This window comes from Ursus maritimus, unplaced genomic scaffold (genome assembly GCF_017311325.1).
Source record: "Ursus maritimus isolate PB19 unplaced genomic scaffold, ASM1731132v1 scaffold_24, whole genome shotgun sequence".
Classification (NCBI taxonomy): domain Eukaryota; kingdom Metazoa; phylum Chordata; class Mammalia; order Carnivora; family Ursidae; genus Ursus; species Ursus maritimus.
Genome location: NW_024424897.1, coordinates 32,412,971 through 32,428,234, shown reverse-complemented (window position 1 = coordinate 32,428,234; position 15,264 = coordinate 32,412,971). Strand labels below are relative to the sequence as shown.

The 15,264-nt window shown below is 35.8% G+C and overlaps 1 protein-coding gene across 6 annotated transcripts in view; it reads left to right on the top strand.

The window, feature by feature from the left end:
* Nucleotides 1-15,264, top strand: part of TRIM37 (tripartite motif containing 37) — a 136,670-nt gene that overhangs the window by 17,122 nt on the left and 104,284 nt on the right. For all 6 annotated transcript variants that reach the window (XM_008695488.2, XM_008695492.2, XM_008695491.2 and 3 more), the window contains exons 4-8: nucleotides 29-145; nucleotides 3,856-3,943; nucleotides 5,665-5,787; nucleotides 7,192-7,315; nucleotides 8,283-8,350. In XM_008695488.2, the coding sequence (XP_008693710.1) occupies nucleotides 29-145; nucleotides 3,856-3,943; nucleotides 5,665-5,787; nucleotides 7,192-7,315; nucleotides 8,283-8,350 (520 nt within the window). The remainder of the gene's footprint in view (nucleotides 1-28; nucleotides 146-3,855; nucleotides 3,944-5,664; nucleotides 5,788-7,191; nucleotides 7,316-8,282; nucleotides 8,351-15,264) is intronic.

The following is a 15,264-nucleotide window of genomic DNA, read 5'->3' as shown; positions in this document are numbered from 1 at the left end:
AGAATATATGTACATATTTTTTTTCCAGTGCTCCACTCCAGCTACGAGAACTAGTAAACTGTCGTTGGGCAGAAGAAGTAACACAGCAGCTTGATACTCTCCAACTCTGCAGTCTCACCAAACATGAAGAAAATGAAAAGGACAAGTATGCCTTCAGTTTCTTTGTTCAAGTATTTGATAGATGTTGCCATATGTTATGTTTTTTTTTTTTTTAAACATTTTATTTATTTATTTGACAGAAAGCACAAGCCGGGGGAGTGGGAGAGGGAGAAGCAGGCTCCCTGCTGAGCAGGGAGCTGGACTCCAGGCTCAATCCCAAGACCCCAGGATCATGACCTGAGCCAAAGGCGGGTGCTCAACCAATTGAGCCACCCAGATGCCCCTACCATATGTTATTTTAATGACACTATTCAAAGTTTCTTTTTCATTTTATAGGTGAACAACACTTAAGTATTTTTCTTCCGGCATGGTGTGGGTATCACTATTTTGAAAAACCCTTCTGACTCTTGATTGGCTTCTTTTATGGGAACTTCTCATAAAAGAAGTGGAACTGCTAGATGCCTGCTGGCTCATCTTCCCTCGATTTGCTGAAGGTGTATATAGGCCATTGATAAAGAATTGTTCTGATAAATTTCCTATATTATAAAAGCTGTGTTCTAAATTTGGTAGTGTGAAAATCAGGCTAAATGAGCTTCCAGGTAGTATCTAATATGCTGGTTTTTTACACTTTTATTAATTTCCTTTTGGTATTCAGATTACTTACAAATGAGAAATATAAAATGTAGACCTGTTAAGGTATTTAAGCTCAGTGTACTTCATTAGTGAGAAGCTTTTTTTTTCCAAAGATTTATTTATTTTATTAGAGCACACAGGGGGAGGGGCATAGGGAGAGGGAGAAGGAGAAAAGCAGACTCCCCACTGAGCAAGGAGCATAACACAGTCTGGCAGTTTCACAACCCTGAGATCATGACCTGAGCTGAAATGAAGAGTTGGGACACCCAACCAACTGAGCCACCTAAGTTCCCCTAGTGAGAAGCTTTTTAAGAAATGCAACAGTGTGTCTCTTTTTTTTTTCTTTTTTAAAAGTTTTATTTGTTTATTTGAGAGAGCACAGAGGGAGAGTGAGAGAGAGAAGCAGACTCCCCGCCGAGCAGGGAGCCCGATGCTGGGCTCCATCCCAGGACCCTGGGATCATGACTTGAGCCGAAGGCAGACGCTTTAACTGACTGAGCCACTCAGGAGCCCCTAAAATTTACTTCTTAACCGTTTTTAAGCTTACAGTTCAGCAGTGTTAAATATATTTACATTGTATACTAGTCCCCAGAACTTTTTCATCTTGCAAATCTGAAACTCTCTACCCATTAAATAATAATTCCCCATTTCTCCTTCCACCAACCCTGGCAACCACCATTTCACTTTCTGTTTCTATGAGTTTGACTACTCTGGATTACTCATGTAAGTAAAATCATACAATTTTGTTTTTTTGCTACTGTCTTCCTTGACTTTACATAATGTAGTTTATATCAGAATTTCATTCCTTTTTTAAGGCTGATTAATAATCCATCATGTATATGTATCACATTTTGTTTATCCATTCATCTGTTGATGGACATTTGGATTGCTTCCACTTTTGGGCTGTTTGAACGATACTGCTATGATCTTTCCTAGCCCTTGCCTTCAATTTTTTCTTTTTCTTTCTTTTTTTCTTTTTTCTTTTCTTTTTCTTTTTAAGATTTTTAAGTAATCTCTACACCACAATGTGGAGCTCAAGATCAAGAGTTGCACACTCTGGGGCGCCTGGGTGGCTAAGATGGTTAAGTGTCTGCCTTTGGCTCAGGTCATGATCCCGGGGTCCTGGGATCGAGCCCCTTCGTTGGGCTCCCTGCTCGGTAGGGAGCCTACTTCTCCCCCTCCCTCTGCTGTTCCCCCTGCTTGTGCTCTCTCACTCTCTCTGTCAAATAAATAAATAAAATCTTTAAAAAAAAGAAAAAAAAAGAGTTGCACACTCTACTGGCTGAGCCAGCCAGGCACCCCTTTTTTGGATATATACCTGGCAGTGATACTGCTGGATTATATGGAATTCTGTTTTAAATATTTTGAGGAACTTCCATACTGTTTTCTGTGACAGCTGCACCATGTTACATTCCCACCAGCAGTGTACAGGATTCCAATTTCTCCGCATTTTTGCCAACACTTGTTTAATTTTTTTGATGGTAGCCATCCTAATGGGTATGAGGAAATATCTTGTGGTTTTGATTTGCATTTATCTGATGATTTGGATATTGAACATTTTTCATAATGCTTATTGGTTATTTGTACATCTTTGGAGAAAAGTGTTAAGTCCTTCGCCCATATTTTAATCGGGTTTTGGGGGGGGTTTGGTTGTTTTTCTGTTGTTGAGTTGTGGGAGTTCTTTATATATTTTGGATATTAGCTCCTTATCAGATATATGATTTGCAAATACAGTATCTTACTCCATAGACTGCCTTTTCACTTTATTGTGTCCTTTGATGTACAGAAGTTTTAATTTTTTTTAAGATTTATTTATGTGTTGTAGAGAGGGAGCACACAAGTGAGAAGGACAGAGGGAAAGGGAGAGGGAACCTCATGCAGACGCCCCACTGAGCTTAGAGCCCAACATGAGATCACGACCTAAGCCAAAACCAAGAGTTGGATGCTTAACTGACTGTGCCATCCAGGCACCCCCAGTTTTAAATTTTGATGTAGTTCAGTTTATTTATTTTTGTCTCTGTTGCATGTGCTTTTGGTGTCATGTTTAAGAAATAATTTTGAATCCAATATCATAAAGCTTTTCTCCTGTGTTTTCTTCTAAGAATTACGTCATATGAAAACATATAAAATGTCTATTCATTTGCAAATCTTTTGTTGTAGGATCAAAGTCTTATCTTTGATTAGGTCTTTGACCTACTTTGAGTTAAATTTTGCATGTGATAAAAGCTAAAGGTGTTTGTCTGCTAGGGCTGTCATAGCAATACCACACACTGGGTGGCTTACATAACAAATCTATTTTCTCATGGTTTTGGGGCTGAAAGTTTAAGGTCAAGGTATTATGAGGGTTGGTTTCTGGTGAGGCCTTTCTCTTTGACTTGGATTAGGGCTGTTCCTTGCTGTGTCCTCACAGGGCCTTTTCTCTGTGCACACTTCTGGTACCTTTCTCTTCTTGGGCAGACCACTTTTGTTGGGTTAGGGTACCACCCTTATGACCTCATTTAACCTTCATTATCTCCTTAAAGACCTTATCTCCAAATACATTTACATTAGGGCTTCAACATAGGAATTGGGAAGGATGTAGTTTGGTTCGTAACCAGGTCCAAATTCATGTTTTACATGTGGATATCCATTTTAAGGGGATCCTCATTTTTTAAAATTGAGTTGTTCACTTCTTATGAGGATATGGTATTACATTATACAATTGCATGTGTCTTGATTATTGTTAGCATTGACCACATGTTGGGCAAATTTTTTGTATATGCACACATGTTCGTGTAGGTATAGGCTCATGTGATTTGCTCAAAATGTAGTAAGAAAGAACTTATCTATAGTGATGCTAGAAAATGATGTTATATTTATATTTTCTTTAGAAATTAGTCTGCATTTTTCATGATTGTAAAGTCTTTATAAATTAATGAAAACAATACTTAAAAAAATTTTGTGTCCACATGTGATTTTTTAGCTTAATTTATAGAAGCATAGAATGCATTTTATATTGTTTCCTGAGATATAATCGTTTAAAATTGACTGACCTATTTCCCAAACTTAGGAATTTGTTGAGGTAATTATGTTATAATTTTAATTTATTTAATTTAAACTATATTTTCTTTTCATGATATATAGATGTGAAAATCACCATGAAAAACTTAGTGTATTTTGCTGGACTTGTAAGAAGTGTATCTGCCATCAGTGTGCACTTTGGGGAGGAATGGTGAGCAGAAAAAATTCAGCATATTACTTTTAACTAGAAATACTTGTTTGATTTAGATAGAAAATAATATTATTTTACTCTGCTTATAGAATGAAATTTAAATGCATCTGATTTATAGCAGAAGGTATCATACAACAGCCTAACTTTGTGGGAGATGTTGATGTGGAATGTGCACCTCTTACATAAATATATTACTTTAATTGAAAACATATAAAATGTATATTCATTTCCAAATCTTTTGTTGTAGGATCAAAGTCTTATCTTTGATTAAAGGCCAATTGATCTGATGTCCTGGCCGCAATTTCCAGTTTGGGTTTCTTTAAAATGGAACAACAACTTTAGATATTTGTGAAACAATATGAATGCAAACATCTGGATCCTTATGGTTGTTTTTTTTCCTTTTTCCATTCTAATTCAAAAGTAGTTTTTTAAGGCATCGTACCTTTTATCAAGTCTATAAAACATCCAAGTTAGTGTTCCTGGAAACAGCTTTTTATTTCACAGTTTTATCTTTTGTTTAATTAGTACTTAATTGTATACTTATAGGTATGATTAATGTAAATAGGCTTGAAAATAAACACAATAGGTTCTTAGCGGGGAGAGTTAGTTACAGAGGGAGCAGAAGTTGCTAGACAACTAGACGTATCTGTTAGCAGTAAGAATTAATCATTCTTGGGTGCCTGGTAGCTCAGTCGGTTAAGCATCCATCTCAGCTCAGGCCCTGAGTTGGACTCCTTGCTGGGTGTGGAGCCTGCTTAAAAAAAAAAATTGATCATTCTTTGGGCTTCAGCATATTTTAGGGAGAGAATGACAGGCAGCTTGGTTGAGTAGAGCTCAGCCAAGTAGAGTAGAGAGTTTTCTGTTAAGATGTGAAAACTAAGGTGATGAGTAGAAAAAACTGAATTCTTACAATTTAGTGCTTAAATGGGTTTAGTAAGAAGTAATGGAAACATTAAACAATTTCGTGCTTAAATGGATTTAGTAAGAAGTAATGGAAACATTCTTTTCCATATTTAAATGGATATGCAAAAATCTATATCTTTTTTATCTTAGAGATCATGGTTGGGTGCTTTGGTTGAACAAGACAGTTCTAGTAAGAACTTGCCTGTTAACAGTTTTTCCCTCCCTCCCTGCCTTTCTTCCTTCCTTCCAGATTTATTTGTTCATTTTAGAGAGAGAGACAGCACGAGTGGGAGAGGGGGAGAGAATACCAAGCAGACCCCATACTGAGCACAGAGCCCGATGCGGGTTTTGATATCATGACCCCAAGATCATGACCCGAGCTGAAATCAAGAGTTGAATGCTCAACCAACTGAGCCACCCATGCACCCAAGAAAGAGTTAATTTTGCAAAGGCCTAGTGAAAAGAACTTTGAGAACATGAAAAAGGCTAGTGCTGACCAAGAAGAGAGTGGCAAATAAAGTTGTGTCAGATGGTTTAAGCCGTGGTTAAAGATTTTGGTTCTTTCTAATGAGTACAGAGTTCTAGATAAGTATAAATGTTTTTGCTAAAGTTCTTTATCTGCACTCTTTAAGGATTTCATATATGGGCCAAGTGATTTTAGGAAAGCTCTTGTTGATTTTAACAAAGTAAAGACAGCCAAAAGAAATTCATTTGAAAATATTTACCAGTTTATTAGCATCCATGGAGTTTTAATAAAGAAGTATAAATGGTTGAGGTAAAAGAAAATGTTCTAAAACTATTCTTATTAATTTAAATAGCATGGTGGACATACCTTTAAACCTTTGGCAGAAATTTATGAGCAGCATGTTACTAAAGTGAACGAAGAGGTAGCCAAACTTCGTCGGCGTCTCATGGAACTGATCAGCTTAGTTCAAGAAGTGGTAAGACTGCTTACTGAAAGATCATTATCCATTGTGTAGTCTAGCCTATGTAATGTATGTTCTTTTTATACTATAAATCAATTACATTGAAATCAAGATTTGAAAATCTGGTAAGATATATTTATAGGCAGTTTCACCAACTTCAGACTAGCTGAAAATTTGTATCCACACCGCTGGCCTGTTCCACATTTGGAGCCAGAGAAATGCCTTTTCTTATGCAGAAATAGAAAATGAATGTGTTAAATAAGGCTGTTTGATAGAGAGTTAGTAATCATCAATATTGACTTTTATAAAGTCATTAAGTCATTCATTCTTTGGACCCTCAGCTTTTGGGAGTGTTTTTGCTACCAGTGAATGAACTATTTCTGATGTTTTGAATTAGAACTCTACAGAATTGAAAGAGTAATATTTAATACCCTCCTCTTCAGATACTTTATGGGTCAAACAGCTTTGGTGAGGTGTTTGCCATTTATAATATTATTTATATGGGGAAATGTGATAAGTTTCAAACATTTAAGTACTGAATATACTTTTGGAATATATTTTGTTTAAAGTTGCCAGAATGATAGCTGTAACTAGTGAGGTTTGAGGACCATCCGTAACTTAAGATGTCTTAATTTTACCCTTTCAGGAGTCAAGACTCAAACCATTGTTTTGTAACATTTCTTATACAAAAAGTAATGTTTCTGAGTTGCATGTATGCTACCTACAAAGTAATTTTGGAATATAAACAAGTTGAATGGCTTCTTTTTGGACTTCACCTAAATTTCCTGTTATTTTCTCTTGGCAGCATAATTTGGTCTTTAGGGAGAGTGTTGTAACATAGAAATTCTCACTGCTTGTATTTATAATAAGTATAGAAAAGATTGCTTTCTATTTTTGGTGATATGCTTTATGAAATCTGCAATGTACTGTGCAATCTTTGAAAATCTTGGGTTTTTTTCTTCTGAAAAAATTTAAAACTTTGTAAACTAGAGTAGATACGGGTTTTGAAATTTTTCATTTGTTTTAGGGTTTTGCATGATGTGAACCTGGCATCAGTATACTCTTTTATTTTTGAGTAGTGGTTTTCTGACAGAGATATGACTGGGGCTTTGAGGATGTGTTTTGTATATGTTATCTAACCAATATTTTTAAATTACATATCTTTCACTGTTAAAAGAGCATGTACTTTATTATGCTTTGTTTACATTTAAGGATTTTGTTCCTGATTCGTAGTGCACAGTTTTTTAAAGCAGTGAGTTTCCTGTGACATATAAACAATTAAAAAGTATTATTGGGTTGCAACTTTTAAAGAGGAAATCAACTGACTTTAAGAATAATTGCAGTGATTGCACTAATGTCTGTTTGCTTCTGTTTTAAAAACTCTTCAATTTTTTTTTTTTTAACCTGTTTATCTTCTAGGAAAGAAATGTAGAAGCTGTTCGAAATGCCAAAGATGAGCGTGTTCGGGAAATCAGGAATGCAGTGGAGATGATGATTGCACGGTTAGACACACAGTTGAAGAATAAGCTCATAACACTAATGGGTGAGTGTTTTCCTACGCTGTTGGAATAATGTAGGGCTTTGAGCCTCCTTGAGTTTCAGCCTTGAAAGAGTAAAATTTGGTGAGTTGTTAGAGGCTAGGAAAAGATAGCTTTCAAAGAAGTTTCACCTATTAAATGTTCCTCTGTATCAAATAACATTCCACATAATCGATATAACTTCTGCTAATCTCATGGGTATGTATGCTTCTAGCTCTTTAGTGATTTCCAAAGAAAATGGCCTGATTTGGCAGGCATGCCTGCCTTGTCATCATCTTTTTTTTTTTTTCCCAACATGTAACGCAGTTTCTTCCTTCTCTATAGTAATTCCGTAATAATAATTCCCTTTTCCTGTGTTTTTCCGGCTTCTTGAGACTATTTTTGTGTGGTCTTTTCTTTCTTTCTCTTTCTTTCCTTTCTTTTCTTTCTTTCTTTCTTTCTTTCTTTCTTTCTTTCTTTCTTTCTTTCTTTCTTTCTTTCTTTCTCGCTCTCTCTTTCTAAACAGATTCTTATGTTTAAAGAACATACCGTTTGCTGACATGTAATGTAACATCTGGCCAACTTACTATATTCCTCTTTTCAAGCCACAGTTAAATTCTGGGGAAGTGTTACTTCAGAAGAGGTGATTGAGTAAAAAATGTACTTTTTTAGATATTTATATTTCTTTGGAAGAAATAATAACATTAATTTCCTTACAGGATATATTTTCATTGTGTATTCCTAGATGAATTTAATAGACCTGAATTGGAATTTGTCTAAAATTGTAGTTAGTGTTGATTCTGAAATCCCCTTGTCAAAGCTACTGCAATATTAGATTGAGCCTTTTAAAGCTCTGGAAAATTTTTTAGGGTAGCTGTAGTGAAGTTCTGTTTAGTTGAAGTTGATTCCTTATTATTGACTATGTTCAATGAAAGTTAATTTCATTCTTAACCAGTAGTGAGCCTGAGTGTTGGTGTTTGTGTTTTTCAATAGGTCAGAAGACATCTCTAACACAAGAAACAGAGCTCTTGGAATCCTTACTTCAGGAGGTAGAGCACCAGGTGATGAAATAATAAATATAATGAAATCAAGTCTATCCACAGGCTTTAAAAAGATTATTTTTTTGAACAGAATTATGTAAGACCAGAAGATTGGGAGATCTATGTGCTATATTAGAAATTTTTATGAAATAGGAATCAGCTGATTCTTTTCATGTTTTCTTCATCATGTTTAGGAACAAGATAAAATTAATAAGATATACTCTGTTTTGTAAGAATGCAATTATTTTTTATGGGGAATAGCCCATAGAAATCTGTGAATCTATAAAAGATAAAAAATCTTCTAACATTGTGACTTAAGTCGTGACTTTGAGATAGAATGTTGCCAATTGTGTAGTGATTCCTATGGTAAAATTAACATTTTTATTTGTTAAGGAAGTTTTTATTAAGTACCAAATATATAACTGGCATTTTTTTAGATGTTCAGAACACAGCAGTGGACAAAATGGCAAAAACGTCTGCCCTCATAGAATGGGGTAGGTGGGAAGATGCCTGGGTGACTCAATTGGTTAAGTGTCTGCCTTCGGCTCAGGTAATGATCTCAGGGTCCTGGGATCGAGCCCCGTGTCGGGCTCCCCGCTGCCTTCCCCTTCCCCTGCTTGTGCTCTCTCTCTGACAAAAATAAATAAATAAATATAATCTTAAAAAAAAAAAAAAAGAAGAAGAAGAATGGGGTAGGTGGGGATGAAGTACATAGGGAACGAATAAAGTGTATAGCGTTACATAATATTTGACATATTAATCTGTCTTATTTTTGGTTTTGGAATTCTTGAATTCCTCTCTTTGCCTAATACATAGCTCTTTCCTCAGATGATTATTTTAATTATCATCCTGGGGATTCCATTTACTTCTTTCCATTTACTTTTTTTTTAAAGATTTTATTTATTTATTAGAGAGTGCGCAAGTTGGGGGAGGGGCAGAGGAAGAGGGAAAAGCAGACTCCCCACTGAGTAGGGAGCTCAACTAAACACCAGGCCAATCCCAGGACTCTGAGATCACGACCTTAGGCAAAGGCAGATGTTTAACTGGCTGAGCCATACAGGTCCCCCTTTTTACTTATTTCTTGGGTCGAATTCCATGTTTCCTGATTTCCATGGTTTCCTCTCTCTTTTTGTTTTGGTATCACATATTCTCCTTTAGTTTTCCTGAAAATTTTTCAGAGTAAATTTTTCTTTTCTTTTTTTTTTTTTTTTGAGAGAGAGAGAGAGAGAGACAGCAAGAGAAGGGCGGAGGTGGGGGGCAGAGGGAGAGAGAGTATCCTAAGGAGGCTCCATGCCCAGGGTGGAGCCCGACTCAGGGCTCGATTTCAGTCCTGCGATCATGACCTGAGCTGAAATCAAGAGTCAGATGCTTCACCAATGGAGCCACCCAGGTGCCCCTGAATAAATTTTTCAAGACTGCATGTCTCAAAGTATTTTTATTCAGTCTTTACACTTGACTGACAGCTTAATAGAATTCAGCATGTGAATATTTACTTAAAGATTCTTGTTTTTCTCTCTAATATTCTCATTTTTAATTGTGCATGTTCCCCTAGTCCAGAGACTGTTTTTCGCTTCCAGAGAATAAACTAGCACCTTTCTGCTGGAGTGTTGGGACAAATTTAAACCATCTATGGTGGTATAGGGGCAGGGATCTGGGGATCTGTGTGCTCTTTTTTTTTTTTTAACAGCTTTATTGAAGAATAATTGACAATAATTGGCATGTATTTAAAGTGTGTAACTTGATAAATTTTGATAAAGTATATACCTGTAAAACTGTCACCATAGTCAAGATAGTGAACATATTCATTATCTCCCTAAATTTCTTTGTGCTTCTTTATAAATTCTCCTCCTGCTTTTCCCCACAATTCCTCCCCCAGCAACCCCCTTGTCTGCTTTCTATCATAGGTAAATTTGCATTTTCTGGAGTTGTTTATAATTGGAATCATATATATTATGTCCTTATTTTATGTTTGACTTCTTTCAGTCAGCAAAATTATTTTGCAATTCGTTCATATATCAATTGTTCTTTCCTTTTTAATTGCGGGTAGTATTCCTTAGTTGTTGTTGTTTTTAATATTTATTTACGTAAGTAATCTTTATACCCAGTGTGGGGCTCAAACTCAAGACCCCAAGATCAAGAGTCCCACGCTCCTTTGAGCCAGCCAGGTGCCCCTTCTGTGTGTGTGTGTATACATTGTATTGCATATGTCACATTTTGTTTTTCTGTTCAACTGTTTATGGTCATTTGGGTTGCTTCCTGTTTTGGCTGTTACAAAAAAAGTTGTAATGAACATTCATGTGCAAATTTATATATGGACATATATTTCCTTTTCTCTTAGGTATACCTAGCTAGAATGGCTTGGTTAATTGGTAGGTGTATGATTAACTTTATAGTGCCTGCCAACTATTTTCTGAAGTGATCATACCATTTTATATTTCCCTCAGTAGTCTGTGAGAGTGCCAGTTCCTCCACATCATTGCCAACACGTAATATACTCAATCTTTTGAATTTTAACTAGTCTCATAGGAGTGTGATAGTATTTTATTATGGCTTTAGTTTGCATGTGTCTCACAACTAATGATGTTAAGCATCCTTTCTTGAACTTAATTTGCCATCTTATATTTTCTTTGTTGAGGTGTCTGTTCTGATCTTAATGTGGTATAAATTATCAATTTGTTCTTTTGGTGTCATAGCTAAGAAATTTTTTACCTAACCCAAGATCATAAAATGTTTTCCTGTGTTTTCTTGCAGAAAAGTTGTAGTTTTAGATTTTATATTTAGGTTTATGGTCTTTTTTGAATTATTTATTTACTTTTAATGTGAGGTATGGATTCAAGGTAGTTTTTTTATCTTTTTATTTTTTGTATATGGTTGTCCATTTTTTCCAGCACTTGTTGAAGACCAGCCTTTCTTCACTGAATTGTCTTTGCATCTTTTTAAAAAATTAGTTGTCCGTATATACATTGGTCTATTTCTGGGCTCTATTCTGTTCCATTGATTTATTTATTTTTAATGACAGTACTGCACTGTTTTCATTACCATAGCTTTATAATAAAACAGGTAATGTTAGCTTTCCAGCTTCGCTCTTCTTTTTTTTTAGCGTTGCTTTGGCTATTCCAGGTTCTTTGCATTTCTGTACAAATTTTAGAATCATCTTGTTAATTTGTACCCAAAGAGTTTTGGGGTTTTGATTGAAATTGCATTGGATCTATAAATCATTTTAGGAAGATGTAACATCTTAATACTGAGTCTTTGTTCATGAAGATTCCATTTATTTAGGTGTTTTATAATTTCAGTAGTGTTTTGTAGTTTTCTGGATACAAGTTTTTCCCATTTTATGTCAGATTTATTCAGTATTTCAGAATTCTTGATGCTATAGTAAACGGTATTTTTAAAAAATTTTAATTTCTGATTTCTTGTGCTTATGTAATTGATTTTGTATATTGATCTTATATCCTTCAATCTTGCTAAATATATTAGTTCTAGTAGCTATTTTGTAGATTCCTGGGATTGCCTGCAGAGAGATCATGTTATCTGAATATAGAGAGTTTTCTTTTTGATCTGCTTTTTATTTAAGTCCCTGTCAGGTTTTACTGACCACAACTTCTAGTATAATGTTGATTCAAGTATGATGTTAGCAGTGGATTTATTGTAGATATTCTTCTTCTTTTTTCTTTTTTTTTTTTTTAAAGCAGGCTTCACGCCCAGCTTGGTTGCCAGTGTGGGGCTCAAACCCACAACTATGAGATGGAGACCTGAGCTGAGATCAAGAGTTGGATGATCAACCAGCTGAGCCACTCAGGCGCCCCTATTGTAGATATTCTTTATCAGGGTTTGGAATTCTGTTCCTATTTGATGAGAATTTTTATTAAGAATGGATGTTGGAGTTTGTCAAATTCTTTTTCTGCATCTATTGAGATTATCACTTGGTTTTCTGTTTTCATTCTTTAAATGGATTGACTTTTTTTTTGAAGATTTTATTTCTCAGAGAGAAAGAGTGTGCACAGGGAGGGGGAGCGGCAGGCAGAAGGTGAAGCAGGATCCCCCCTTTGCAAGAAGCCTGATGCGGGGCTCCATCCCAGGATCCTGGGGTCATGACCTGAGCCAAAGGCAGACATTTAACCGACTGAGCTACATAGATGTCCCATTAACTTTTTTTTTTTTTTTTAATATTTTAACAACTTTGTACTCCTGGGATAAAAACCCTGGTTTGGTTTATGTATTGTCCTTTTAATGCGTTATTGTATTGGATTAAGTAAGATTTTGTTTAGAATTTTTGCATTTTTGCGCCTGAGTGATATTAGACGGTAATTTCCTTTTCTCAAAGTATGTCTGGCTTTGTTATTAGAGTAATTTTTTTTTATAATGATTTTTTATTATATTATGTTAGTCACCATACAGTACATCCTCGGTTTTCGATGTAAGGCTCGATGATTCATTAGTTGTGTATAACACCCAGTGCACCATGCAATATGTGCCCTCCTTACTACCCATCACCGGCCTATCCCATTCCCCCACCCCCCTCCCCTCTGTAGCCCTCAGTTTGTTTCTCATAGTCCATAGTCTCTCATGTTTCATTCCCCCTTCTGATTATCCCCCCTTTCTTTATCCCTTTCTTCCCCTACTGATCATTCTAGTTCTTATGTTCCATAGATGAGAGAAATCATATGATAGTTGTCTTTCTCTACTTGACTTATTTCTGCCATTATCTCCTCAGTGCGTCCATGTAGCAAATGTTGAGACTTCGTTCCTATCGATTACTGATAATGTTACATTGATATATGGACCACACTTTTAATGATCAGTCATCTGTTGCGAAGGGGCATCTGCGGCTCCTTCCATGTAGTTTGTGACATTGCTGCTATGAACATTGGTGTGCATATGGCCCTTCTCTTCACTCGATCTCTCTTATTGTCTTTGGGGTAAACATTCCCAGTGAGTCTGGCTTGGATCATAGTGCAGCTCAACCTTTTTAATTAGGGACCTCCACCTGGTTTCCAGAGTGGCTGTACCAACTTGCATTCCCACCAACAATGTAGGAGGGATCCCCTTTCTCCACATCCTCTCCAACAATTGTTGTTTCTTGCCTTGTCAATTTTTGCCATTCTAATTGGCGTAAGGTGGTATCTCAGTGTGGTTTTGATTTGAATTTCCTTGATGGCTAATGATTTTGAACATTTTTTTCATGTGTCTGTTAGCCATTTGTATGTCTTCATTGGAAAAGTGTCTGTTCATTTCTTCTGCCCATTTTTTGATTTGTTTATTTGTTTCTCGTGTATTGAGTTTGAGAAGTTCTTTGTAGATCTTGGATACCAGTCCTTTATCTGTAGTGTCATTTGCAAATATCTTCTCCCATTCCGTGGGCTGCCTCTTAGTTTTTCTGACTGTTTCCTTGGCTGTGCAGAGACTTTTAATCTTGATGATGGCCTCAAAGAATTTTAAATGATGCCCTCTTCAGTTTTGTGGAAGAAGTTGTGTTGAATTGGTATTATTTCTTTAGATGTTTGACAGAATTCACCAGTGAAGACATTTGGGCCTTGCTTTCTTTGTGGAATGGTTTTCAGCTACAAATTCAGTTTCTTTAATTGATATAGAGCAGTTTATATTACTTATTTTATTTTTTTTAGAGCGAGCTCGTGGGGTGGAGAGGGGCAGGGCGAGAAGAAGAGATAATCCTAAGCAGACTCCACACCTAGTGTGGAGCAGGCTCAATCTTACAACCCTGAGATCATGGCCTGAGCCAAAATCAAGAGTCAGATGCTTAACTGACTGAACCACCCAGGTGCCCTTTTATTACTTATTTCTTGAGTGAGCTTTGGTGGTTTGTGTCTTTCAAGGAATTATTTCATTAGAATTTGCCAAATTTATTGGTGCCAAATTCATGATATTCTCTTGTTATCCTTTAACATTTGTAGAATGCAGTGTTAGCACCTCTTTCTTGCCTGATAATGGTAATTTGTGTCTTTTCCCCCTGATCAGTCTGGCTAGAGGATATCTATTTTTGTTGATGTTTTCAAAGACATAGCTTTTGGTTTTTCTCAGTTGTTTTTGTTTTTTATTGATTTTTGTTTTGATCTCATTGTTTTATTTTGCTTTGTGTTTAATTTGCTCTTTTTCTAAAATCTTAAGACGGAAGCTGGCGTTATTGATTTGAGATATTTGGAAAGGAAAATACTTTTTTCCTTTGTGATTTATTCTTTGACCCATGGGTCCTTCAGAAGTATTACTTAGTTTCTGAATATTTGGGGGGTTTTTCTGATAGTCTGTAATGTCATGAGGTTAAGGTGGTTGGTGATGTTGTGTAGGTCTACTATATTGTTGTGAATTTTCTGTCTAGTTTTATTATTGAGAGAGGGCTGTTGACATTTTCAGCAACAGTTGTGTATTTGTCTTTTCTTTCGGCAGTTCTATCGGTTTTTGCTACGTGTATTTTGAAGCCATTCTGTTAGGGGCCTAAACATCTAGGATCGTTGATTCTCATGATTGATTGTTCCCCTTATCACTGTGAAATGACCTTTATCCTCATAACATTTTTTGCTTCGAAATCTGATTACAAAAAGCCGCTTTATCTTTAACTAGTGCAACTGTGACATATCTTATTTTGTCATTTTATTTTTAATGTATTTGTTTCTAAATATTTAAAGTCTGTGTCTTGTAGGCTGCATACAATTGGTTCTGGTCTTTTCAATCCAGTTGGGTAATCTTCGACTTTTAACTGGGGTGTTAGGATGTTCACATTCATCGTATTTTTCTATGTGGTGAAGTTTGAGTCTAACATCTTGCTGCTTGTACTCTCTTTGTCCTGTCAGTTTCTTGTTCCCTATTTTGGTCATTTTTGAATCGAGTATTTTTTTTTATCTTGAGTATATGGATTAATCTGAACTAAAGAAAATCCCACAGTGGTCTACTTAATAAGACCTAGATCTAGGGAATGA